The sequence below is a fragment of the Saimiri boliviensis genome, chromosome 15 (genome assembly GCF_048565385.1).
Source record: "Saimiri boliviensis isolate mSaiBol1 chromosome 15, mSaiBol1.pri, whole genome shotgun sequence".
NCBI classification, from domain to species: Eukaryota; Metazoa; Chordata; class Mammalia; order Primates; family Cebidae; genus Saimiri; species Saimiri boliviensis.
In genome coordinates this window covers 72,131,039-72,156,133 of record NC_133463.1, presented here as the reverse complement: position 1 = coordinate 72,156,133, position 25,095 = coordinate 72,131,039, and the positions used below count along the sequence as shown (strand labels likewise).

Sequence of the window (25,095 nt, the reverse complement as noted above, 5' to 3'; positions counted from 1 at the left end):
TCTTAATAAATAGAAAGCTCATCTAAGAACAAAAGGTCAGACAACCTTGCTGTAAGAAGCTGTTCACTTTTAAAGCAGAATCATGAAAATATGAGAGCTGGTACTATACACCAGTATAATGCCAAATATCTTTTATCTGGAATGTGATTAAAGCCAAATGACCAAAATGTCTTCAGGAAGGCACGTGTGATAAATATATTTTAAAGCCCTGGTACTCATCTACAATTGAGGTATTTTTAGGTATTTCAGATCATCAAGGGTGACACAAAAATCTTCAAAACAAAACCAATGTTAAATCAATTTTATTTAAAGCCATAAATAAATAAGCCAAATAACACTCAAGTCTGAGAGGGCTGCCCTCTTTTTAACAATACCATAGTCCAAAAAGACTAATACTTATTGCTGATTCAGCTCACAATATCACCCCTTTCCAAACAGCACATTCAGATGTTCAAAAAAACATTTTTAGTCTGTGAGTCTCCCTAAAAAAAAAAAAAGAAAACATTTTATGGGCACCTTTTATGGGCATTTGAGATTCACAGAGCAATGGACCATGGGTCTGCCCTCAAGGAGCTTACATTGTAGTTGGAGAGACACAAAACATCCAGACAGATATGAGGGGCTGGCTCAACCTCCACACCTCTATCTGAACAAAAATGATCACTGACTTAAGTCCGCATGTTTTAACAAATAAGCCACAGGAATATCTTAGCAAGTACACACTATAACAAGTTTCAATTTAACATGTCAAAACAAAAGTTTTTATGTTGTTCATTTATATTTGTATTCACTCAGGTTTCCACTCAATCGAATTAAAAAAGAAAGACATAATTCCAAGCCAACGCTACCCTAGTGTTTGCTGTCCTCAATGGAGGAATAGCATGTTCATGTCCTAGAACTTCTCCACAGTTCCACATCTTGAGGCCAACTTCAGCAGTTTTTACTGCCAAACCAATGTGTAAATTCAGAAAGTGTGTAGACAGTGCCCCATCCTACCTCGGGATCCATACTGATGAAATCATTCAGGTTCATTTTGGAATCTAGAAAGATATATGAAAAAAGATGTCCACTGAAAACATAATTTTTAGTCTAACAGAAATAAAAACAACACAGAAGACCAAAAGTAGGTAAAATTATCCAAATGGATAAGGGCTCAATGTCATTTCTGTTGTTTTCTTGCCTCGAATGTGTAACTTCAATCCAATTGTGACAAAACACACACACCCAAATTGAGAGAAACCATACATCAGAGAAGAGGGAACTACACAGAGAGTGAGAGCTCCAGCGATCAGCAGAGGGGTTCCCCTGAGTCTCTGGCTAAGTATTGATCTTCTCTTCTATGGAATGAAACTTCAAGAGGCCAGGGGAAAAAATCACCAAGAAGGAGTAGATCTAATAACACCCAGAACTTTCACAGGGCTAGAAATAATTCATGTCACCACCAGCCAGAGTGGAGAGAACTTGTAACATGCAGCATTCAGTAGTGTCCTCAGAAAGGTCATGTCAGAGTAGGGGGGCTAAGTCAGCCCTCAATGAAAGGCTGCTCTGAGCCAGGCATGGTGGCTCACACTGTACCTCAGCCTGGGCAAGAGAATGAGACTCCATCTCAAAAAAAAAAAAGAGTTAATACTGGCCAGCATGGTGGCTCACACCTATAATCTCAGTATTTTGGGAGGCCAAGGTAGGAGGACTGCTTGAGGCCAGGAGTTCAAGACCAACCTACGCAATATACTGAGTCCCTATCTTGAAAAAAAAAAAAAAAAAGAGTCAATTTCATAACTAAACCCAAAGGCTGCTATATGAATGCATGTATCTAAAACATGCACTAATTTAAATTGTCTTCTTTTTTTTGAGACAGCTCACTGCAATCTCCACCTCCCAGATTCAAGTGATTCTCCTGCCTCAGTCGCCTGGGTAGCTGGGATTACAGGCATGCACCACGACACCTGGCTAATTTTTGTTTGTTGTTATTGTTATTGTTGTTGTTTGAGAAGGAGTCTTGCTCTGTTGCCAGGCTGGAGTGCAGTGGCACAATCTCGGCTCACTGCAACCTCTGCCTCCCGAGTTCAAGTGATTCTCCTGCCTTAGCCTCCCAAGTAGCTGGGACTAACAGGTGCATGCCACCATGCCCAGCTAATTTTTTGTAGAGACAGGTTTTCACCATGTTGGCCAGGCTGGTCTTAAACTGTCCTCAGTTAATCACCCACCTCAGCTTCCCAAAATGCTGGGATTACAGGCGTGAGCCACCATGCCCAGCCTAAAGTCTGTTTTCTTGAGTCATTTTTGTTTGTTTTTTAAATTCCTTATTTTTTTAATAAAACACCACTCATTGACCACAAGTAATTCACACTTACCCTAACTTCTAAATACATTCCTTCAATAAATACAGCGTTTGAAGTAACAAATTTACCATATAAGAGAATATTACAATTTGATTAAATTATTACATGGGAAACCAATATGTTTACCCCATGCTTCAGAGTAGAGTCCCTCTAGGTTCAATTTCAAGTGCAGAAGGCTCCTGATAAACTAACTACAGATGAGGCCAAAAAGACTCCTCCTGTAAGAAATCCCTCCTCAAGGCTGGGCATCGTGGCTCATGCCTGTAATCCCAGCACTTTGGAGCCTGAGGCAGGCAGATCATGAGGTCAGGAGATTGAGACTAGCCTGGCCAACATGGTGAAACACTGTCTAAAGATACAAAAATTAGCTGGGTATGGTGATGGGTACCTGTAATCCCAGCTACTTGGGAGGCTGAGGCAAGAGAATCGCTTGAACCCGGGAGGCACAGGTTGCAGTGAGCCAAGATTGCAACACTGCACTCCTGCCTGGGTGACAAGACCCCTAAGTGGGAATGTTGTAAATTACTTACAAATGTAAATAATGCTTCAAAGTCATACGAATGCCAAACATAGTAATAGGGTAAAGAACCTATTATCTTCTTAAATGTCAGGAAAATGAGACAAGTGGTACAATAAAACCAGCTAAGCTCATGTCTGTCTAATGCAGATTTGATTATATAGCCAAAGAAATGACATTTCACACATCATAAGGATGCAATGGGGATTTCTTTCACCAGAGCACGAAACCCTACCATGGCAAAGTGCTACTACTCCTACTGTTAAATGACACAAGCATGCGAGTCTCCTGATGTCCAGTGCCCCAGCAGTAGCTACATCCAGCAGTTTCCAGGTGCCCTGGTTCTGATTCTTAACACCCTGCCTGGTCAGGCACGGTGGCTCCCGCCTGTAATCCCAGCACATCGGAAGGCTGAGGCAGGTGGATCACCTGAGGTCAGGAATTCAAGACCAGCCTGACCAACATGGAGAAACTCCGTCTCTACTAAAAATACAAAATTAGCCGGGCGTGATGGTGCATGCCTCTAATCCCAGCTACTCGGGAGACTAAGGCAGAAGAATCACTTGAACCCGGGAGGCAGAAATTGCAGTCAGCCAAGATTGTGCCATTGCACCCCAGCCTGGGCAACAAGAGCAAAACTGTGTTTCAAAAAAAAAAAAAAAAATCCTTCCTATTCCATGAATTCTTAAGCCTTCTAGTCCAATTCTCTGATTTCTTTTTTTTTTTTTTTTAGAGACAGGATTTCACCACATTGGTCAGACTGGTCTCGAACTCCTGACCTCAGGTCATCCACCTGACTCGCTTGGCCTCCCAAAGTGTTGGGATTACAGGCGTAAGCCACCGCACCCGGCCTATTTCTGAATCTAATACAAACACAGAAGCAGTATTCCCTATTAACTCCTTATTATTCATGGAGTTTTATGCAAAGAATGACCTGACTTTTGTTCTCCATTTAGGAAAAATGCTAATGTGTACATGATCAATCAGAACCCCCCTCTGAGAAGGCATCCTGGCTCACCTCCAGTCTCAATGCAGGGATATGGTGGAGGAGGCTCTCTCCAATTCCCACTGGAGTCTTTCATGTGAGATCGGTCAGAAGCAAAGTTCTTCAAATATGAATCTGCACGGATCACTCTAAATTTCCTGCAGACAAATCAATATACACTCACATTAGGGAGGTGTCATGTTTTGAATTCTAACTCAATTTTTATATGGACTCATTTCCTATGATATGCACAAAACTACTCATGCATTTCTGTATGGTTAATAACATAGGCCACTTTACCACCTATTAGAGAAGCACAGGAAATGATCAACTAAAACCTGAAACAGAAAGGCAAAGGCACAAAAATATATCTGTTTGCCTTGATTTACTTGATTTGTGTATCAAGGGCAAGGGGCATGATTTTCTGTTGCTGCCATCACAGACCTCTCAATGGTGACAGCATGAGTATCTCCCCCAAACCCCAAACAAAAACAGCATAAGAAAAACCCCCAATCTGCCTGAAAATAAATGTTTGAGATCTCATCACACAAACTTGTAAAAGAATGTCAACCTTTTATACGATGGATAACTTTTAAAGCTTTAAAACATTTTGAATCTTCTGTGTTGTAAGCACATCATTCTTAAATACCAACTCAATGGTAATGCCAGACAAGTGATTTTTACAAAACAATTGCCAAAAATAAAGAACCTCTGGAATTGTCAAGGTCTTACTTCAGAAAATAAGTAAATCCATCCTGAATGTCCTCACCTCCTAAACTGTGGATGAATGTCTTCATCAGACTTAAAGGCATCTTCTACATAAGTGTCAAAGGGGCAGGGAAACGGCAAGACAGTATCGAGGTCATAAATGAAGCTCTGTCCTCCACTTGAAACATGAAGCAAAATGACATGGTAATCCTAGAAGTAAAAATTGCTGAAGTTAACCCAGGTTACTTCATGATGATGATATCCCAGTATTCATGCACATACATTATCACTAAAATGGATATAAGACTGCTACAGCCCTCCTTATGATAGCAAAATAAAATAAAGCAAACACAGTACCCTGAAAACAGACTAAAGGTCCAACAGACAGGGAAATGGTTAAATAAATAATGGAAATGTTCATAGACATTAAATGCACACCCTCTGACCCTGCAATTTTACCTCTAGAAACATATATATATATTTGAGACAAAGTCTCACTCTGTCACCCAGGCTGGAGTGCAATGGCGTGATCTTGGCTCATTGCAACCTCTGTTTGCTATGTTCAAGCAATTCTCCTGCCTCAGCCTCCCAAGTAGCTGGGACTACAGGCATGTGCCACCATGCCCAGCTATTTTTTTATATTTTTAGTAGAGATGGGGTTTTACCATGTTGGCCAGACTGGTCTTTGAACTCCTGACCTCAGGTGATCCAGCTGCCTCAGTCTCCCAAAGTGCTAAGATTACAGGCGTGAGCCACCACACCCAGCCCCACCTGCTGTTTTTTTTTTTTTTTTTTTTTTATTGAGACAGAGTTTTGCTTTACTGCCCAGGCTGGAGTGCAGTGGCACCACCTCAGCTCACTGCAACCTCCACCTCCCAGGTTCAAGCAACTCTCCTGCCTCAGCCTCCCGAGCAGCTGGGACTACAGACACCTGCCACCACACCCAGCTAGTATTTGTATTTTTCGTAGAGACAGGGTTTCACCATTTTGGCCAGGCTGGTCTCCAACTTCTGGCCTCTGGTGATCCCCCTGCCACAGCCTCCCAAACTACTGGAATTACAGGTGTGAGCCACCATGCCCAGCGCCCCCTGCTATTTGTTAAAAGTTGTGTGTATGTAAAGGCACATGTGCATATTCAGAAGTACATTTGCATGCATATGAATGCAGCGGAAAACATCTGCCAGGATCTCTTCCAAACTAATAACAAAGGAGGCTTCTGGAGTCAGCCTGGAGAGGAGAAGGAGGACTTTAATTCCTGGTTTGGAACCACTTTTGCAACTAAAAGAAAGGAAAAAATATTTTTTAAAAAAAGAAGTTAGCCAAGCCTTCATCTAGCCACTAAGGGAGAAAGAAAAAGACAGCTTCTCCCACACAGCTTTGTCATAGCATGGATGTTCATACTAGCAAAGGGCTGAAAGGACATGATGAAGGAACATGAGCACATGTGATGCTCTGAGTTCTTCCAAAGAAAAACACTCTCACAGAGAACAGCACTGTGAAATAAAAGCCATCTAGCAACATTAGTAATACCATCTTACATTTCTACAATATTTCAGAGTTTAAAAGGCACTTTCTTTTTTTTTTTTTTTTTTTTTTTGAGACGGAGTTTCGCTCTTGTTACCCAGGCTGGAGTGCAATGGCGCGATCTCGGCTCACCGCAACCTCCGCCTCCTGGGTTCAGGCAATTCTCCTGCCTCAGCCTCATGAGTAGCTGGGATTACAGGCACGCGCCACCATGCCCAGCTGATTTTTTGTATTTTTAGTAGAGACGGGGTTTCACCATGTCGACCAGGATGGTCTCGAACTCTCGACCTTGTGATCCACCCGCCTCGGCCTCCCAAAGTGCTGGGATTACAGGCTTGAGCCACCGCGCCCGGCTAAAAGGCACTTTCTTTCTCAAATATCATTCTACTTGAGCCCTATACAAACCCTATGAAGTAGGAATAACACTTAAGACTAGGGATGTTGTGCCTTTAAGAGCCTGAGTGCTGCCTTTGGCTCTAAGTCTATCTTAGCGAAACAGAAAGAGAATCAAAAATGAATGCCTAATCTCTGGACTTCCCCAGATGCATCCCACCCTTCATGCCCCCAAGACAGTTCACCACTCCTCCCACTGGGTCTGCTCATGTCATTCCCCTCTATCTGCAGCAACCTTCTCTACCTCTATCTACCACACAAGCTCCAGCTAAAGGCATTCTTCCCATGAATCAATTTTTTTATCTTCTCCCACCTCTTGCCAGAATCTCTGCCCTACCCAAATTCTGTTTCTCTCTTAACATCTTCCAATGCATACTACAGGTTTGTTGTTGTTGATTTGAGACAGAGTCTCTGTCACCCAGGCTGGAGTACAGTGGCATAATCCTGACCCACTGCAACCTTCCCCTCGTAGGTCCAGCGATTTTCCCACTTTAGCCTATCGAGTAGCTGGGATTACAGGCGAGCACCACCACGCCTAGCTAATGTTTCTATTTTTAGTAGAGATGGGGTTTCACCATGTTGACCAGGCTGGTCTCGAACTCCTGGCCTCAAGTGATCTGCCTGCCTCTGCCTCCCAAGGTGCTGGGATTACGGGCATGAGCCACCAAGCCCAGCCTCCTATCAAAGTTTTTTTAAGCTGCTGGGAAAATACTGACTGGGCTAGGAACATGGATGTGACCTACAGATGCCACCATCTGCTCCATGTTATTTGGTCTAAGACAGATGTACTATAGGCATATTTTCTTTTCTTTCTTTCTTTTTTTTTTTTTTTTTTCTGAGATGGAGTTTTGCTCTTGTTACCCGGGCTGGAGTGCAATGGCACAATCTCGGCTCACCACAACCTCCACCTCCCAGGTTCAAGCAATTCTCCCTCCTCAGCCTCCTGAGTAGCTCGGACTACAAGCGTGTGCCACCATGCCCAGCTAATTTCTGTATTTTTAGTCGAGACGGGGTTTCACTATGTTGACCAGGATGGTCTTGATCTCTTGATCTCATGATCCACCTGCCTTGGCCTCACAAAGTGCTGGGATTATAGGTGTGAGCCACCATGCCCGGCCTATAGGCATATTTTCTTTTAACTTTTTGTTTTGAAATTATTATAGGAGGACAGACGCATTGGCTTACACCTGTCATCGCAGCACTTCGGGAGGCCAAGGCAGATGGATCACTTGAGGTCAGGAGTTTGAGATCAGCCTGGCCAACATGGCAAAACCCCATCTCTACTAAAAATACAAAAATTAGCTATGCATGGTGGCACATGCCTGTAATCCCAGCTACTTGGAAGGCTGAGGCAGGAGAATTGCTTGAACCCAGGAGGTACAGGTTACAGCAGCACTGCACTCCATCCTAGATGATACAGCGAGACTCCATCTCAAAAAAAAATAATTCCTATAATAATTTTTTAATTTTATTTATTTATTTATTTATTTATTTATTTATTTATTTATTTGAGTACCCAAGTAGCTGGGACTATAAGAGCCTACCACCACGCCTGGCTAATTTTTGTATTTTTAATAGAGATGAGGTTTCACCATGTTGATCAGGCTGGTCTCAAACTCCTGACCTCAGGCGATCCACCTGCCTGCCTCAGCCTCCCAAAGTGCTGAGATTACAGGCATGAGCCACCGCGCCTGGCCTGAAATTATTATAGGAATGATTTTAAATGACTACTGTGGTAGATACATTTGTGATGTCCTAGACTCTTATCCATTTAGCACACGAAGGGATGTCAGCAATATGTAGTCTGGCTACACATTAGAATTATTCAGAGACTGTATTAAAAATACAGTTTTCTGATTTAGTACATCTAGAAAGTGGTTCAGGATTTAGTGTTCTTGACTTTTACTCACTTCTACTCACTAGTGTCTCCACTCACTCAGTGAGGCCTACCTATGCCCTACAACAGGACAGCAGTGAGGCAAAGAGAAATCTGCCAGAGGGGTTGGGGAGACTGCTTGCAACAGGATTCCCCAACTTGTGCTGCCATGAGATGTGTACGGGGGACATGGCTACAGGTTCTTCCCCTCCAAGTTTCCCTAGGACAGGGCGTAAGACCATGACTCAGAATCAGCTGAGCTATTTAGCAACGGGGATGCCTTCTCGTGCACACGGACCATCCGTAACAGGGGTTAGGTACCACTGCTATCAGTAACTGCCAATTCTTCCTGAGTACCAGTAGCAGACACCAGGAAAAGGCTTCTGGTGCATTATCTCATTTAAGCCTCACAACTCCACTGACCAGAGGGAGACATTGAAGAGAGAGGGTCAATAACCTGTCCAGATCCCACAGCTGACCAATGAGAGGCCTGGGACTTAAAACTAGTACACCTGATTCCAGAGCTCATGCTCCTAACCCCAGAGCTGAGGGGCTTTGGCTTTCATGTGAGAGCAGCAGATCACCTGCTGGCAACAGAACTGAGAATGTCAGCTCTATGAGGCCAGGGTTTTTCATCTGTTCTTTGCCTGGCATATAAACACACTCAATAAATACGTTAAATAAATTAGTAAGGCCAATCAAATGATACATAATTTTTTTTTTTTTTGAGATGGAGTCTCGCTCTGTCACCCAGGCAGGAGTGCAATGGCCACAATCTTGGCTCACTGCAACCTCCGCCTCTAGGGCTCAAGTGATTCTCCTGTCTCAGCCTCCCAAGTAGCTGAGATTACAGGCACGTGCCACTGCACCCAGCTCATTTTTGTGTTTTTAGTAGAGATGGGGTTTCACCATATTGCCCAGGCTGGTCTCAAACTCCTGACCTCAGATGATCCACCTGCCTCGACCTCCCAAAGTGCTGAGATTACAGGTGTGAGCCACTGCACCCAGACAAATGATACATAATTTTAAATAAATATCCAGAGACTAGGAGTTTGTTACATTTTATCAGTGTTGTTTTACTTTGTTTTCATGTTTATCAGCATAAAAACTCCTTTTTTTTTGAGATGGAGTTTTGCTCTTTTTGCCCAGGCTGGAGTGCAATGGCTCGATCTCAGCTCACTGCAACCTCCACCTCCCGGGTTCAACCAATTCTCCTGACTCAGCCTCCCAAGTTTTTAGTAAAGACGGGGTTTTACCATGTTGACCAGGCTGGTCTCGAACTCCTAACCTCAGGTGATCCGCCCGCCTCAGCCTCCCAAAGTTCTGGGATTAGAGGTGTGAGCCACCATGCCCAACCCTGGCCTCCATTCTTAGGGGAAATGGGTTAAGGTGACATGTAGATTCGTACTGGAAAGGATCCAGGTCTGAGACCCAGTTCTGCCACTGACCAACTATGCAACTCTGAGCTACTCACTTTGCTTTTCTGTGTTTATTTCCTCCCTGAAACATAAAGGGGTGGGAGTAGATCTGTATTTTTCTTCTTCTTTTTTTTTTTTTTTTTTTTTTTGAGACGGAGTTTCGCTCTTGTTACCCAGGCTGGAGTGCAATGGCACGATCTCGGCTCACCGCAACCTCCGCCTCCTGGGTTCAGGCAATTCTCCTGCCTCAGCCTCCTGAGTAGCTGGGATTACAGGCACGTGCCACCATGCCCAGCTAATTTTTTGTATTTTTAGTAGAGACGGGGTTTCACCATGTTGACCAGGATGGTCTCGATCTCTTGACCTCGTGATCCACCCGCCTCAGCCTCCCAAAGTGCTGGGATTACAGGCTTGAGCCACCGCGCCCAGCCATGATCTGTATTTTTCAAATGCCAGTCATGTTCATCTGGGAGTTCATCAAGAACACTAACTACTGAACCCCTCTCTAGATTTACTAAATCAGAAAACTACATTATTTGTTCATTTATTTATTGAAACTGGGTCTCTCTCTGTCACCCAGGCTGGAGTGCAGTGGTGCAATCTCAGCTCATTGTAGCCTCCACCGCCTGGGTTCAAGCAATTCTCCTCCCTCAGCCTCCCAAGTAAATGAACTACTGGTGCATGCCAACACGCTCAGCTAATCTTTGTACTTTTTTAGCAGAGATGGGGTTTTACCACATTGGCCAGACTGGTCTCGAACTCCTGGCCTCAAATGATCCACCTGCCTCAGCCTCCCAAAGTGCTGTGATTACAAGCATGAGCCACTGTGTCTGGCTTAAGTTTTGTATTTTTATTAGAGATGGGGTTTCACCACGGTGGTCAGGCTGGTCTGAAACTCCTGGCCTCAAGTGATCCATCCACCTTGGCCCCCCAAAGTTCTGGGATTACAGGCATGAGCCACCGCGCCCAGCCAAAAACTACATTTTTAACACAGTCTCCGGATAATTCTAACCTGTAGCCAGACTACATGCTGCCAAAATTCCTTCCTCTACTAAATGGATAAGAGTCTAGGAGATCACAAATACATCTGCCATTTAAAATCATTCCTATAATAATTTCAAAACAAAAAGTTAAAAGAAAATATGCCTATAGTATTTCCACCTTAGACCAAATAACAACTGTTCTCAAAAGATCAATTTATTAATAATGACCACAGCCTTTCTCTACTGCATAGGCCACTTCCACTTTACCAAAACATACAGAACACCAAGAGGTTACAAGTCATAATGCCTCAGTACTCTCTGTATTAACTGTCTTACCCAGATCACAGGTCCATCTCCAGGTCTCGCCTGTTGCTTCCAGATAGGTATCTACAAAATACAATACATTTCATAAGCCATACCCTCAGTTAAACCACTACTGAATTCTTTAACCTTTTTTTTAAGATGGGATTTTTTTTTTTCTTAAGACAGAGTCTCACTCTGTCGCCCACACTGGAGTGCAATGGCACGATCTCGGCTGACTACAACCTCCACCTCCCAGGTTCAAGCAATTATCCTGCCTCAGCTTCCCAAGTAGCTGGGATTATAGGCACGTGCCACCACACCTGGCTAATTTTTTGTTTTTATTTTTTGGTAGACACAGCGTTTCACCATATTGGCCAGGCTGATCTCAAACTCCTAATCTCAAGTGACCTGCTCGCCTCAGCCTCCCAAAGTGTCGGGATTACAGGCATGAAGGGGTTTCACTATACTGGCCAGGCTGGTCTCGAACTCCTGATCTGAAGTGATTCACCCACCTCGGCCTCCCAAAGTGCTAGGATTACAGGTGTCAGCCACTGCACCTGGCCGAGACAGGATCTTGGTATGTTGCCCTGGCTGGAGTGCAGTGGCTACTCACAGGTGCAATCATAGTATACGGCAGCCTTGAACTCTTGGCTTCAAGTGATCTGCCCACCTCAGCTGCCTCACAAGTAGCTGTGACTACAAGCATGTATCACTGTACCTGCAACTACTAAATTCTTTTTTTTTTTTTTTTTTTTGAGACGGAGTTTCGCTCTTGTTACCCAGGCTGGAGTGCAATGGCGCGATCTTGGCTCACCGCAACCTCCGCCTCCTGGGCTCAGGCAATTCTCCTGCCTCAGCCTCCTAAGTAGCTGGGATTACAGGCATGCGCCACCACGCCCAGCTAGTTTTTTTTTTTTGTATTTTTAGTAGAGACGGGGTTTCACTATGTTGACCAGGATGGTCTCGATCTCTCGACCTCGTGATCCACCCGCCTCGGCCTCCCAAAGTGCTGGGATTACAGGCTTGAGCCACCGCGCCTGGCCCTACTAAATTCTTTAAAGCAATACATGCATGAGAAATAAAATACTTTTAAGCATGCAAAAAATCAAGGTGAGAGAATGAATGAAGAGGAAGAAATCTAAATTTTTCTAAGTGTCCCCAACAATGAAAGCTCTCAAGAGCACAAGCTATTGAATGATGTTCTTTGGAGAGTGAAAAGGGATCTGAACTAGGAATCAGAAGTCCTGGTAGGTATCAAATGTTGCTTTTCCATTTAATTATTCAGAGGGCCACCCTAAGTCTTTATTTCCTCATCTATAAAATGAAGAAAGTTGTCCAAACCTTGCCTATTTCACAGGGCTTCCACTGGGATCAAATGAGATGATGCCTGCAAATGTGTTTTACAAAACATGAAGGGCTTACTTTTTCTAATTCTTCATATAAGTTGACTGCAGTTCTACTTAAACTCCAGAGACAAATCCTTACTTTAAAACTGAAAGTATGTGTCTCTAAGCAATTAAAAAAAGTCTACCTCTTCCATCTTGAATTTTAAAAAAGAAAAAAACAATGGTCAGGCACAGTGGCTCATGCCTGTAATCTCAGTCTTTGCGAGGCTGAGGCAGGCAGATCACCTGAGGTCAGGAGTTCGAGATCAGACTAGCCAACATGGAGAAAGCCCGTCTCTAGTAAAAATATAAAAATTAGCCAGGCATGGTGGTGGACACCTGTAATCCCAGCTACTTGGGAGCCTGAGGCACAAGAATCACTTGAACCTGGGAGGCAGAGGTTGCAGTAAGCTGAGATCGCACCATTGTACTCCAGCCCAGGTGATAGAGTGAGACTCCATATCAAAAAAAGAAAGAAAAAAACACAGGCCTACAGTAACACCTGAAGAAAAGTGACTTAAATCTGTGTAGATCATCACTTATTTCCTTACCTAAAGTAAGGGACTAGGCTGGGCATGGTGGCTCATGCCTATACTCCCAGCACTGTGGGAGGATCACTTGAGGCCTGGCCAACATAGCGAAACCCCATCTCTACTAAAAATTACAAAAATTAGCTGGGTGTGGTGGCGCATGCCTATAGTCCCAGCTACTCAGGAAGCTGAGGCAGAAGAATCACTTGAACCTGGGAGACAGAGGTTGCAATGAGCTGAGAATTGCACCACTGCACTCCAGCCTGGGCAACAGAAGGGACTCAATTCTTCTAACTCAATCATGCCTTGTATGGAAAAAAATCTCAGTCAAAAGCAAACTTTTAAATGTTGCTGTATTTTATAAAGCACACTTCAGAAGAGTACTACACCCATGCTATATTTAACTTTTTTTATTATTATTTAGCTTCTAATATCATCCTAAATCTCTTATTTTCTTTCTGCAATCACTCACCAACTTACCATCTTCCTCTCATTAGATATGAAGACAGCATAACATTCTTCTAAAGGATACTGGTCATGGTTTTTGATGTATTCACAGAGCTTCCAAATATTTTCTTCACTGAAATAAAATAATTGTTTAATTAAGATGAGGGAGAACACCCTGTGTCTTTTAGATTTGAACAAAATACTGATGATGACATCAAAAAGTTGGAAAAGACCTTAAATACCATGACATCCAACAATGCTAACGTCTGAATCTCCTCTAAAACATCCCAAAAAGCAGTTATTTAACCTAGACTGTGTGTAAACACATCTCCACACAGAGCTCATTACCTCCGCCAGCAATGCTTGTACCTGGAGGCATTTTTTTAACTAATAAAATATGTCAATATTCTACAAGTTTTGGGCCCAGCAACTTGAGATATAGCTGAAATTCCAATTCAACCACTTACAAGGTAAGAAGCTTTGACCATCTTGACCTCTACAAGAATCTGCTTTTCTCATCTGTAAAATGGGCATAATCATATCATACTGTAAACACACAAAAATTTTAGTTAACACTGGTTCTCTGTTCTCTTTAGAAACAGGGCAGGATGGGTGTTTTGGGTAGGAAGCCTCCTGGCTAGAAAGAATCAAGAGTAATTATGTGATATGTCCAGGAACTCATTTAGGGGGAATTCCTGTGAATGAGATTCCCCAAGCACCTCTAGTAAGGAAGGGAGATAACTTTTATTTTTTTTTTATTTGACTTGTTTTAGTTTCTTTTATTTTTTGAGACAGAGTCTCATTTCTTCTCCCAGGACAGAGTGCAGTGGTACAATCTCAGTTCACTGCAACCTCCACTTCTTAGGTTCAAATGATTATCATGCCTCAGCCTCCTGAGTAGCTGGAATTACAGGCACACACCACCATACCTAGCTAACTTCTGTATTTTCAGTAGAAATGGGGTTTTACCATGTTAGCCAGGGTGGTCTCAAACTCTTGACCTCAAGTGATCTGCCTACCTCAGCCTCCACCTCCCAAAGTGTTAGGATTACAGACGTGAGCTGCCACGCCCAGCTTATTTTTATTTTTAGAGAGAGGGTCTTGCTATGCAGCCCAGGTTGAAGTGCAGTAGCGCCATCACAGCTCACTGCAGCCTCAAACTCCCAGGCTCAAGCAATCCTCCTGCCACAGCCTCCCGAGTAGCTGAGACCACAGCAGATGCACACCACCACACCCAGCTAATTTTAAAAATTATTTTTCTGTGTGTGGAGACAAGGTCTTGCCACACTGCCCAGGCTGGTCTTGAACTGCTGGGCTCAAGCAGTCTTCCTACCTTGACCCTCCTAAGTACTGGGATTACAGGCATGAGCCACTGTGCCTGGCCTTCTGGAGAGGCCTGACTTTTAGAAAGTTCTCTCTCATATTGAACTGAAATCAATCTTCCTGTACCTCTGCCCCAGATGAATCTCTCTTCTACAAGACAGGTCTCTGGCCCTGTGAAACAGTGGTCAGAACCCGCCTAAGTAAAGCGATGCCCAGTGCATCAAACAGAGCAGTAACTGAGCTGCATGCCCATCTACAGGAAACCAGTCACTGCGCACAGTACTCACAGCTCAGCTGCTGGCTTCCTATCTTTCTTTAATAAGACACACAGGACGTTTGCTCAAAATGAGCTACACCAACACTGTTCACAGAACGTGACTCAGTCTGTCAAAGCCTAATTTCTTTTTTTTTGGGTGGGGCGGGAGGGACAGCGTCTTGCTCTGTCGCCCAGGCTGAAGTACAGTGGTGCAATCTTGGCTCATTACAACCTCCGCCTCCCGGGTTCAAGCAATTCTCCTGTTTCAGCCTGCCAAGCAGCTGGGACTTCAGATGCATGCCACCACTCCCGGCTAATTTTTGTATTTGTAATAGAGATGGGGTTTCACCATGTTGACCATGGCTGGTCTCAAACTCCTGACCTCAGGTGATCCGCCTGTCTTGGCCACCCAAAATGCTGGGATTACAGGCGTGAGCCACCACGTCCAGCCCAAAGCCTAATTTCATCTACATCATGCTACCTAAAAATGAAGCAAGGCGTGAACAGCCCTGAAGACGGTCACCATCGTATGGAAGCAGACACTCTTTCAGTTCATAAATCTTTGCCTTGCCTGTCTCAATGCTCCATAAAACTAGGCTTAAAACATAGAAGTTGGACATATTTTTCTCCCTTGGTTTTCCTTTTCCCTAAAATAACTAGGAAACCACAAGGAAAAAGTAAGTGGTGGTCGTGGTAAAAAAAAAAAATATATATATATATATATATATTCCGGGGATATTGCTACTGATACTGAATTCTTCATACCATATGTGATGCAGAATAATAAAAATTGTAATCTCAGCACTTTGGGAGGCCGAGGTGGGCAGATCACAAGGTCAGGAGATCAAGACCATCCTGGCCAACATTGTGAAAACCCATCTCTACTAAAAATTTAAAAATTAGCTGGGCATGGTGGCATGTGCCTGTAAACCCAGCTACTGAGGAGGCTGAGGCAGGAGAATCGCTTGAATCAGGGAGTTGGAGGTTGCAGGGAGTTAGAGGTTGCAGTGAGCCGACATCACGCCACTGCACTCCAGCCTGGCGGTAGAGTAAGACTCCGTCTCAAAAAATAAAAATAAAAACAAATTTACTGCCTGGGCCGGGCTCAGTGGCTAACGCCTGTAATCTCAGCACTTTGGGAGGCCGAGATGGGTGGATCACCTGAGGTCAGGAGTTCGATACCAGTAGGGCCAACATGGTGAAACCCTGTCTCTACTAAAAGTACAAAAATTAGCTGGGCATGGTGGCACATGCCTATAATCCCAGCTACTTGGGAGGCTGAGGCAGGAGAATCGCTTGAACCCAGGAGGTGGAGGGTGCAGCGAGCCAAGATTGTGTCACTGCACTCCAGCCTGTGACAGAGCAAGACTCTGTCTTAAAAAAAAAAAAAATACTGACTGTTTCAACATGACATATGTATATACACAGTAGATAAATTTTTCTTAATCTAAATGTTCTAAGACCAGGTTTCAAGAAGACATTTATCTGTCTGGCCTATAGAAGTTTTTGGAGAGTTTACCGTAAATATCTTCAAGAGCCTATAATGTACAAAATAACTGTGCTAAGTGCTTGGAGGATATGATGATAAATTAGAGCTTATAGACCATGAGCAGAGACATACAAATCCATAAATGGCAAGCATCATAGAAGGCCATAAAAGATGCATGCAGAAAGGAAGAGGGAGTCATTAATTCTGAGGGATATGGGAAGAGGTATAGGTTTTAGTTTCTCTTTGTTCATTCCCCTCTAAGAGTGGGCTTTGAGTTAATACAAAGAGGCTGGGTGAGGTGGCTCACACCTGTAATCCAGGCACTTTGGTAGGCCAAGGCAGGCAGATCACCTGAGATCAAGAGTTCAAGACCTCAGATCATCTGATGTTATGATTTCGAGACCAGCCTGGCCAACATGACGAAACTCTGTCTCTATTTAAGAAAAAAAAAATAGCTAGGTATGGTGGCACAAGTCTGTAATCCCAGCTACTTGGGAGGCTGAGGCAAGAGAATCACTTGAACCCAGAAGGCAGAGGTTGCAGTGAGCTGAGATTGCACCACTATATGCCAGCCTGGGTGACAGAGTGAGACTTCATCTCAAAAAAAAAAAAAAAAAAAAAAAAAAAAAAAAATATATATATATATATATATATAAAATTAGCCAGGTGTAGGAGCACATGCCTATAATCCCAGTTACTCAGGAGGCTGAGACACAAGAATCACTTGAACCCAAGAGGTGGAGGTTGTAATGAACCAAGATCACACTGCTGCACTCTACCTGGAGGCGACAGAGCAACACTCTGTCTCAAAAAAAAAAAAAAAAAAAAAAAAGGGCCAGGCACGGTGGCTCAAGCCTGTAATCCCAGCACTTTGGGAGGCTGAGGCGGGTGGATCACAAGGTCAAGAGATCGAGACCATCCTGGTCAACATGGTGAAACCCCGTCTCTACTAAAAATACAAAAAAATTAGCTGGGCATGGTGGCACGTGCCTGTAATCCCAGCTACTCAGGAGGCTGAGGCAGGAGAATTGCCTGAACCCAGGAGGCGGAGGTTGCGGTGAGCCGAGATCGCACCATTGCACTCCAGCCTGGGTAACAAGAGCAAAACTCCGTCTCAAAAAAAAAAAAAAAAAAACCAAAAAGCCAAAGAGTTCATGAATCCATAGACACCATAAGCACAGATGGTAAGGTGAACACATAACGTGGCTTGAACATACATTGTCTGTTATTTTTTAAATATATGTAAATGTTACACAGAAAAAAAATGTAAACTTCATGAGAGTCACTGAATTTTTAGTCCCTTTTAGTCAGTAACTGTTTTTCAAGAGCACAGCAAATATCATATAGGAGAATTCCATGAAAGTTTTGATGTTAAAAATAAAAAGTGGGGGGAAAGCAGTCTTTTACTTGGAAATGCGAGGCATCACAGCTGAAACAGAAGTATCTGTAGGTATGGCGCAGTAGCTCACACCTGTAATCCCAACACTCCAGCTGAGATAGGAGGACGGCTTGAGCTCAGGAGTTTGAAACCAGCCTGTGCAATGTAGTGAGACCCTGTCCTGGAAAGAGAAAGAGAAAGGAAGGAAAAGGAAGGAAAAGAAAGAAAAGAAAGAGAGGAAGGAAAGAAGGAAGGAAGGAAGGAAGGAAGGAAGGAAGGAAGGAAGGAAGGAAGGAAGGAAGGAAGGAAGGGCAAGCTGTGGAAGAATTAGAAGAAACTATTGTAAAATTAATATGTAACCAAAAAAGGGCCCAAACAGCCAAAACCATCCTAAGCAAAAAGGACAAAGCCAGAGGCATCACACTACCCAACTTCAAATTATACTAGAAGGCTACAGTAACCAAAACAGCATGGTACTGGTACAAAAACACACACACAGACCAATGGAACAGGTTAGAGAACCCAGAAATAAAGCCATACATTTACAACCATCTGATCTTCAACAAAGTCAACAATAACAAGCAATGGAAAAAGATTCCCTATTCAACAAGTGATGCTGGGATAGCTGGCTAACCATATGCCAAAGATTGAAACTTGACCTCTTCCTTTCACTATTTACAAAAATCAACTCAAGATGGATTAAAGACCTAAATGTAATACATAAAACTATAAAAACCCTAGAAGAAAACCTAAGAAATACCACTCTTCAGACATAGGCCCTGGCAAAGATTTCATGATGAAGACTCCAAAAGCAATTTCAACAAAAACAAAAATTGAAAAGTGAGACTTAAAATAAAGAGCTCTGCACAGCAAAAGAAACTATCAATGGAGTAAACAGACAACCTATAGCCAGGCGCTGTGAGACCCACGCTTGTAATCCTAGCACTTTGGGAAGCCAAGGCAGGAATCCTACTTGAGCCCAAGAGTTCAAGATGAGCCTGTCTTACAAAAATAGTGAGACCTTGTCTCTACAAAAATTTAAAAAATTAACCAGGCATGGTGGCGCACACCTCTAGTGTCAGTTATTTGGGAAGCTGAAGTGAGAATATTACTTGAGCCTGGGAGGTCAAGGCTGCAGTGAGTTGTAATAGTGCCACTGCGCTCTAGCCTGCGTGACAGCATGAGACCCTGTCTCAGAAAAACAAAAACCAAAACAGACTACCTACAGAATGCAAGAAAATATTTGCAAATTATGCATCTGATAAAGTCTATCCAGAATCTGTAAGGAACTTAAATCAAAAAGCAAAAAACAACCCCTAAAAATAGGCAAAGAACATGAACAGATACTTCTGAAAAGCAGACATACAGACGAGAGCAGTGGCTCATGCCTATAATCGCACTTTGGGAGGCTAAGGCACACGGATCACTTGAGATAAGGAGTTCAAGACCAGCCTGGCCAACATGATGAAACATCGTCTCTACTCAAAATACAAAACTTAGCTGGGCGTGACGGCACATGCCTATAATCCCAGGTACTCCAGAGGCTCAGCTGGGAGAATCAATTGAATCTGGGAGGCAGAGATTGCAGTGAGCCGAAATTGAGCCACTGCACTCCAGCGTGGGCAAGGGCAACGGAGTGAGACTCAGTCTAAAAAAAAAAAAAAAGTAAAAACAGACGTACACAGTCAACAAGGAGCATATGAAGAAATGCTCAACATCACTAGTCATTATTAGAGAAATGCAAATGAAAACCACAGTGAGATACTATCTCACTCCAGTCAGAATGGCAATTTAATAAAGTCAGGCCAGGCACAGTAGCTCACACCCGTATTCCCAACAGTTCAGGAGGCCAAGGCAGGAAGATTGCTTAAGCCCAAGAGTTCAAGACCAGCCTGGGCAACATGGTACAACCCCATCTCTACAAAAAAAATATAAAAATGAAAAAAATATAAAAATTAGCTGCGCATGGTGGTACATACTTATAGCCCCAGTTACTCAGGAGACTGAGGTGGGAGGATTGATTGAGACCAGGCTGCAGTGAGCCATGATCGCACCACTGCCCTCCAGCCTGGGCAACAAAGTGAGATTCTGTCTCAAAAAAAAAAAAAAAAAATTGATAAAAATGAACAAAAAAATAAAAATAATTTAAGAAGTCAAAAAAGTGGTGGTGCACACCTGTCCTCCCAGCTACTCAGGAGGCTTAGGTGAGAGGATCACTGAAGCCAAGGAAGTTGAAGTTGCAGTGAGCTACGAGTAAGCCCAGGAAGTTGAGGCTGCAGTGAGCTATGATCATGCCACTGCACTGCAAGCCTAGGTGACAGAGTGAGACACTGCCTCAAAAAAAAAAAAAAGTCAAAAAATAGCAGACGCGGGCAAGGTGGTAGAGAAAAGGGAATGCTTAAATACTGGTGGGAATGGAAATTAGTTCCGCCACTGTGGAAAGCAGTTTGGAGATTTTTCGAAGAACTTGAAACAGAACTACCATGCGACCTAGCAATCCCATTACTGGGTATATATCCAAAGGAATATAAATCCTTCTACCATAAAGACACATGCACACATATGTTCATCACAGTACTATTCTCTATAGCAAAGATACAGAATCAGCCTAGGTGCCTATCAATGGTGAGCTGCATACAGAAAATGTGGTATAGATCATCACCATGGAATACTACACAGCAATGCCAAAGAGTAAAATCATGTCATTTGCAGCAACATGGATGGAGCTGGAGGCCAAGATCCCAAGTGAATTAACACAAGAACCCAAAACCAAACACTGAATGTTCTTGCCTATAAGTGTGAGCTAAACATTGAGTACACATAGACACAAAGAAGGAAACAGTAGACTCGGGACCTACTTGAGGGTGGAGGGTGACAGGAGGATAAGGGTCAAGAAGTGATCTAGTAGTGTGCTCACTACCTGGGTGACAAAATAATTTCTACACCAAACCACCAAGACATACACTTTACCCATGTAACAAATCTGCCCATGTAACCCCAAATCTAAACTAAAAGTTGAAAGGGAAAAACAGATTTTCATTACATCAAAACTCAAATGAAATATGTGATTGGATAATATTGGAAATGTTCTTTAGACTCTAAACAAAAGCATAAGCGACTTGAAAGAAAGAGAGAGAGAGAGAGAAAGAGAGAGAAAGAAAGAAAGCGAGCTGCAGATTTGCCCCAAGCTGTCCACTGATCATCTTGGAAGCAGAAAGACTGGGACTCTGCAGGGGTTCCCCATGATGGGCTGAGGTCAGAGATGCATGCAGACGGGGAGGACCCCTGGCACAAAAGCAGGCACTCCACAATTGTTTGAAAAACACAAAACAATTAAGTCAGAATCCGAATTGCTCTGCCAACCACAGTCATACACAAATACCAGCTGCCACTATCATCATTAAGCAGGGTCTTGAAGCGTAAGTAACATCTGAGATGCTCAGTGATTTATGTTACCCAAACTACCCAGAACAACGCGTGGCCTATTGCAAGTGCTGTGTAAATGTAACCATTACTCTAATGACGACATGGTTAAGATCATGGTTTCTGACGTCAGAGAGCCTGAACTGGATTTCTGGCTGCTATTTGCTGGGTGACCTTGGCAAGTTACACCAAACTCTCTGTGTCTCCATTCTCTTCCAAAATTAAAATAACCTTCACCTCAGTCTGAAACCCCACAAGCTTCAGCAGAGTAACTTCTAAAAGTTTTCAGAGCTCCACTCTTCCTCACTCCCAAGCAGAGATTTGAAGAGCAAATCCAACCAACAGGCACCAAGCACAGGAAAGGCACTATCGACCCAGAAGTAAACAGGAGGCATTCATTTCAAGTTAAAAAACCTGCAGGATGGCCGGGCACTGGGGCTCACACCTGTAAACACAGCACTTTGGATGGGTGGATCACCTGAAGTTGGGAGTTCAAGACCAGCCCGGCCAATGTGGTGGAACCCCATCTCTGCTAAAAATACAAAAATTAGCTGGGCGTGGTGGTGAGTGCCTGTAGCTCTAGCTACTGGGGAAGCTGAGGCATAAAAATGGCTTGAGCTGGGGAGGCAGAGGTTGCAGTGAGCCGAGGTCACGCCACTGCACTCCAGCATGGGCGATAAACTGAGACTGTCTTAAAACACACACACACACACACACACACACAAAGTTGCAGGAGTCAAAGTAGTGTGGTGTCCTACCTGATGTGTTCAGACAGGTTAGAGCACTGGTTCTCAGCAAGAGGTGATTTTGCCCCCCAGCCCCTACAGGACACTTAGCAATGTCTGGAGACATCTTCAGTTGTCACATCTAGGACTGGGGTGGTAACAGCATCTAGTGGGTAGAGGCCAGGGATGTTGCTACACATCCTGCAATACACAGGACAGCCCCCAAAGCAAAGAATTTTCATGCTCAAAATGTCACTAGAGCCACGGCTGAAAAGCCCTGTGGTAGAGTGGTCATCTCTTACCAATCTTCTACAATTCTGCTTTACTTCAATACTCCAATTGCACCAGCCTCCTCGCTGTTCCTGTCATACTCACAGCATGATTTCTTCTCAGAGCCTTTGTACCTGCTATACTTCCTGCTTAAATAACCATCCTTCAAAAGTTGCAAAGCTCCCACCCTGTTTCTTCAGATCTCTGTTCAAGTTATCACCTGATCAGCAATGTTCTCAAAATATCCTAATAGAAAATAAGTCACCATCCTTTATCTTATTTTTCTCACAGCACTTAACACCACCCAAGCACGGCTTACTTGTTTTTGTCGTTTTCTGTTTAGTTTTGAGATGGAGTCTCGCTCTGCTGCCCTGGATGGAAGGCAGTGGCACTGGCTCACTGGAACCTCCACCTCCTGGGTTCAGGCAATTCTCCTGCCTCAGCCTCCCAAGTAGCTGGGATTACAGGCACCCACCACCCTGCCCAGCTAATTTTTGTATTTTTAGTAGAGGCAGGTTTGTGCTTGTCGGCCAGGCTGGTCTCAAACTCCTGGCCTCGAGTGATCCACCCACCTCCGCCTTCCAAAGTGCTGGGATTACAAGCGTAAGCCACCACACCCGGCCTTGTCTGCTTTTCTCTCATCAAAATATAAGAAACAAGAAATTCATGAGGGAATTTGTCGATTTTGTTCACTGCTATATTCCCAGTGTCCAGAAGTGTGCCACATATGCCAAGTGCCTAATAAACATTTATTTAAAGAATGAATAAAACAATGAATGGACATTAGGGAGGAGAACTAACAGGATTTAGAAGAGAGGAAGGACAGAAAAACAGTGCAGTAGTTAAGACGCATGAACTTCAGAATCACAAAGAGGTTCCAGTTTCAGCACCACCACTTGCTAGATGTGTGATTTGGGGGCACACAACAGCCTCTCTGTGACTCAGGCTTTTTACTAGTAAAATGAAGATAACGATAATAAAAGAAGTTACCTCCAGGACATCGATGGAAGCACCTGGCACTAAGCCTGACATGCAATCAGACCCAAACAAATGTTAAGCTCTTGGTGGCATTGGTTTAGTGAGCAGCAGAAGAGGGAGGAGTAATTTTAGAGAGTACTGAGGTTTCCTGTGCAAGGACTGGAAGCTGGGGAAGAAGCCATTACTCAGGAAAGAGCAGATATGCGAATGAAAAAGGACCAAGGCGGAGGTGGCCTAAGACAGTGATGCAATGCGTGGACTCCAGGGCCAGACTCTGCCCGTAAATTCCCACGCCTTCATTCACAAGCTACGTGGCCCTGAGCAAGTTACTTGCACTGTGCTTCAGTGCACCTTTAAAATGCATCTTTAAAATGAGGATAACAATACCTGCCTCTTAGAGTGACCGTGATGTTCAGTGATTTCTGTGACCCAAACTACCCAGAACAATGCGTGGCCTAAGGTAAGTGCTGTGTAAATGGTACCGTTATTATAATGACGACATGGTTAAGATCATGGTTTCTGGCGTCAGACAGCCTGAACTGGATTCCTGGCTATTAGCTGGGTGACCTTGCCAAGTTACACCAAACTCTCTGTGCCTCCATTCTCTTCCAAAATTAAAATAGCCTTCACCTCAGTCCGAAACCCCACAAGCTTCAGCAGAGTAACTTCTAAAGGTTTTCAGAGCTCCACTCTCCCTCGTCCCCAAGCAGAGATGTGCAGAGCAAATCCAACCGACCAGCACCAAGTACAGGAAATGCACTACCGACCCTATGACTCCGGACGAATTCCCAACCCCATCCAATAGCCCACGCTCTACTCAAAAAACGAGAGCTGCCATTCCCGCTCCCTCCTCCCGCAGAAACGGTAGAACCCGCCGGTCGACGCCGGCAGCGCCCCCAAGAAGGGGCGGGGAAGAGGAGAGCCACGGTTGCGCATCGCGGCCCAGGAGCCGGGGAGACCCGGAGACTGCGCCCGCGCCTCCTCACCAGTAGCAGCTGCTGTAGACACAGGCGTCCCGTGGGGGGCTGGCCGGCTGGTAGTGGGCGGCAGCGGGGCCACAACCCTCCATGGCCGGCTAGCTCAGCCAGGGCCCCGGCCGCAGGAAGACCGACTGGACCTGACGTAGCAAAGGAAGGGGCTGGCGTGTAGCTGTCCGCACGCGTTCCCAGGGCGGGATGGGCGGAGCGCGCAGCTGCCGGGGCAGTTTCTGGGTGGCGGGGCCAAGAGCGCGGCGGGGCGTGGCCTGGGCGGGGCTAGCAGCCAGAGGTCCCGGCGCGGGAATCCCGAGACGAAGTGGGCGGAGCTCGGGGCGAGCCGTGCAGGTTCCTGGGAGGGTGGAGCCCAAGCGAAGTGGGCGGGTCGGGGGTGGGGTGAGTGGCGCGAGCTCCAGTGGACGGAGCCCCGGACAGGGACGACAGCGTGGTTCCGGGTAGGCGGAGCCCGGATGGTAGGTGGAGCCTGGGGTGGGGCGGGGCTCGGGCGCGCTGTCTGGTGGGCGGAGTCAGAGGCGGGGCCCCGGTGAGGTTTGGGAGAAGTGGGGTCTCCGGCGGCGGCCTGGGGAGGAGCTAGGCTTGGGCTTGAGTTGGGCCCTGAATGGCGCTTCGCTGAGTCTCCCCGGAGGGGCTCTTCCAACCTGGGGTGAGCTTCTGCGCAGTGGAGGAGCCAGGTGAGACCCTGAAATAACACAGGTTTGGGTGTGAAAATCCGCAATTCAGCACTTAGCCTGGAGTCCGCGGGAGCCCACAGAAGACGTGGGGAGTGGAGGTTAATTCCAAGTATGACCTCATCGAGGATGCTTTCCGAAAGGGATAGCACCCCAAATCTCATCCTATTGTAATATAA

At 44.7% G+C, this 25,095-nt stretch overlaps 1 protein-coding gene across 3 annotated transcripts; it reads right to left on the bottom strand.

Annotated features, from left to right (window-relative positions):
• Positions 1–286: 286 nt before the first annotated feature.
• NTAQ1 (N-terminal glutamine amidase 1) lies at positions 287–24,439 on the bottom strand. 3 transcript variants are annotated; one of them, XM_074387103.1, is made up of 7 exons: positions 24,240–24,439; positions 13,445–13,544; positions 11,083–11,133; positions 4,614–4,762; positions 3,878–4,002; positions 997–1,040; positions 287–482 (listed from the first exon to the last, which is right to left on the bottom strand). In XM_074387103.1, exons 1-7 carry the CDS (start codon positions 24,320–24,322, stop codon positions 444–446), a joined length of 591 nt encoding a protein of 196 aa, XP_074243204.1. In that variant the 5' UTR covers positions 24,323–24,439; the 3' UTR covers positions 287–443. The 3 variants fall into 3 exon arrangements, with proteins under 3 accessions (XP_074243204.1, XP_003933138.1, XP_074243205.1); XM_003933089.4 differs by having other exon boundaries at positions 287–1,040; positions 24,240–24,438; XM_074387104.1 differs by lacking the exon at positions 24,240–24,439 and adding an exon at positions 13,879–14,578 and having other exon boundaries at positions 287–1,040.
• Between the last annotated feature and the right edge of the window lie 656 nt (positions 24,440–25,095).

Coding starts and splice junctions, on each gene's coding strand:
- NTAQ1 (XM_003933089.4), bottom strand. CDS start 24,322: ATGGAGGGTTGTGGCCCCGCTGCCGCCCACTACCAGCCGGCCAGCCCC. Junction 11,134..13,444: donor TATCTAATGAGAGGAAGATG/GTAAGTTGGTGA, acceptor TGTATTTTGTAG/ATACCTATCTGGAAGCAACA. Junction 4,763..11,082: donor GAGATGGACCTGTGATCTGG/GTAAGACAGTTA, acceptor TTTTACTTCTAG/GATTACCATGTCATTTTGCT.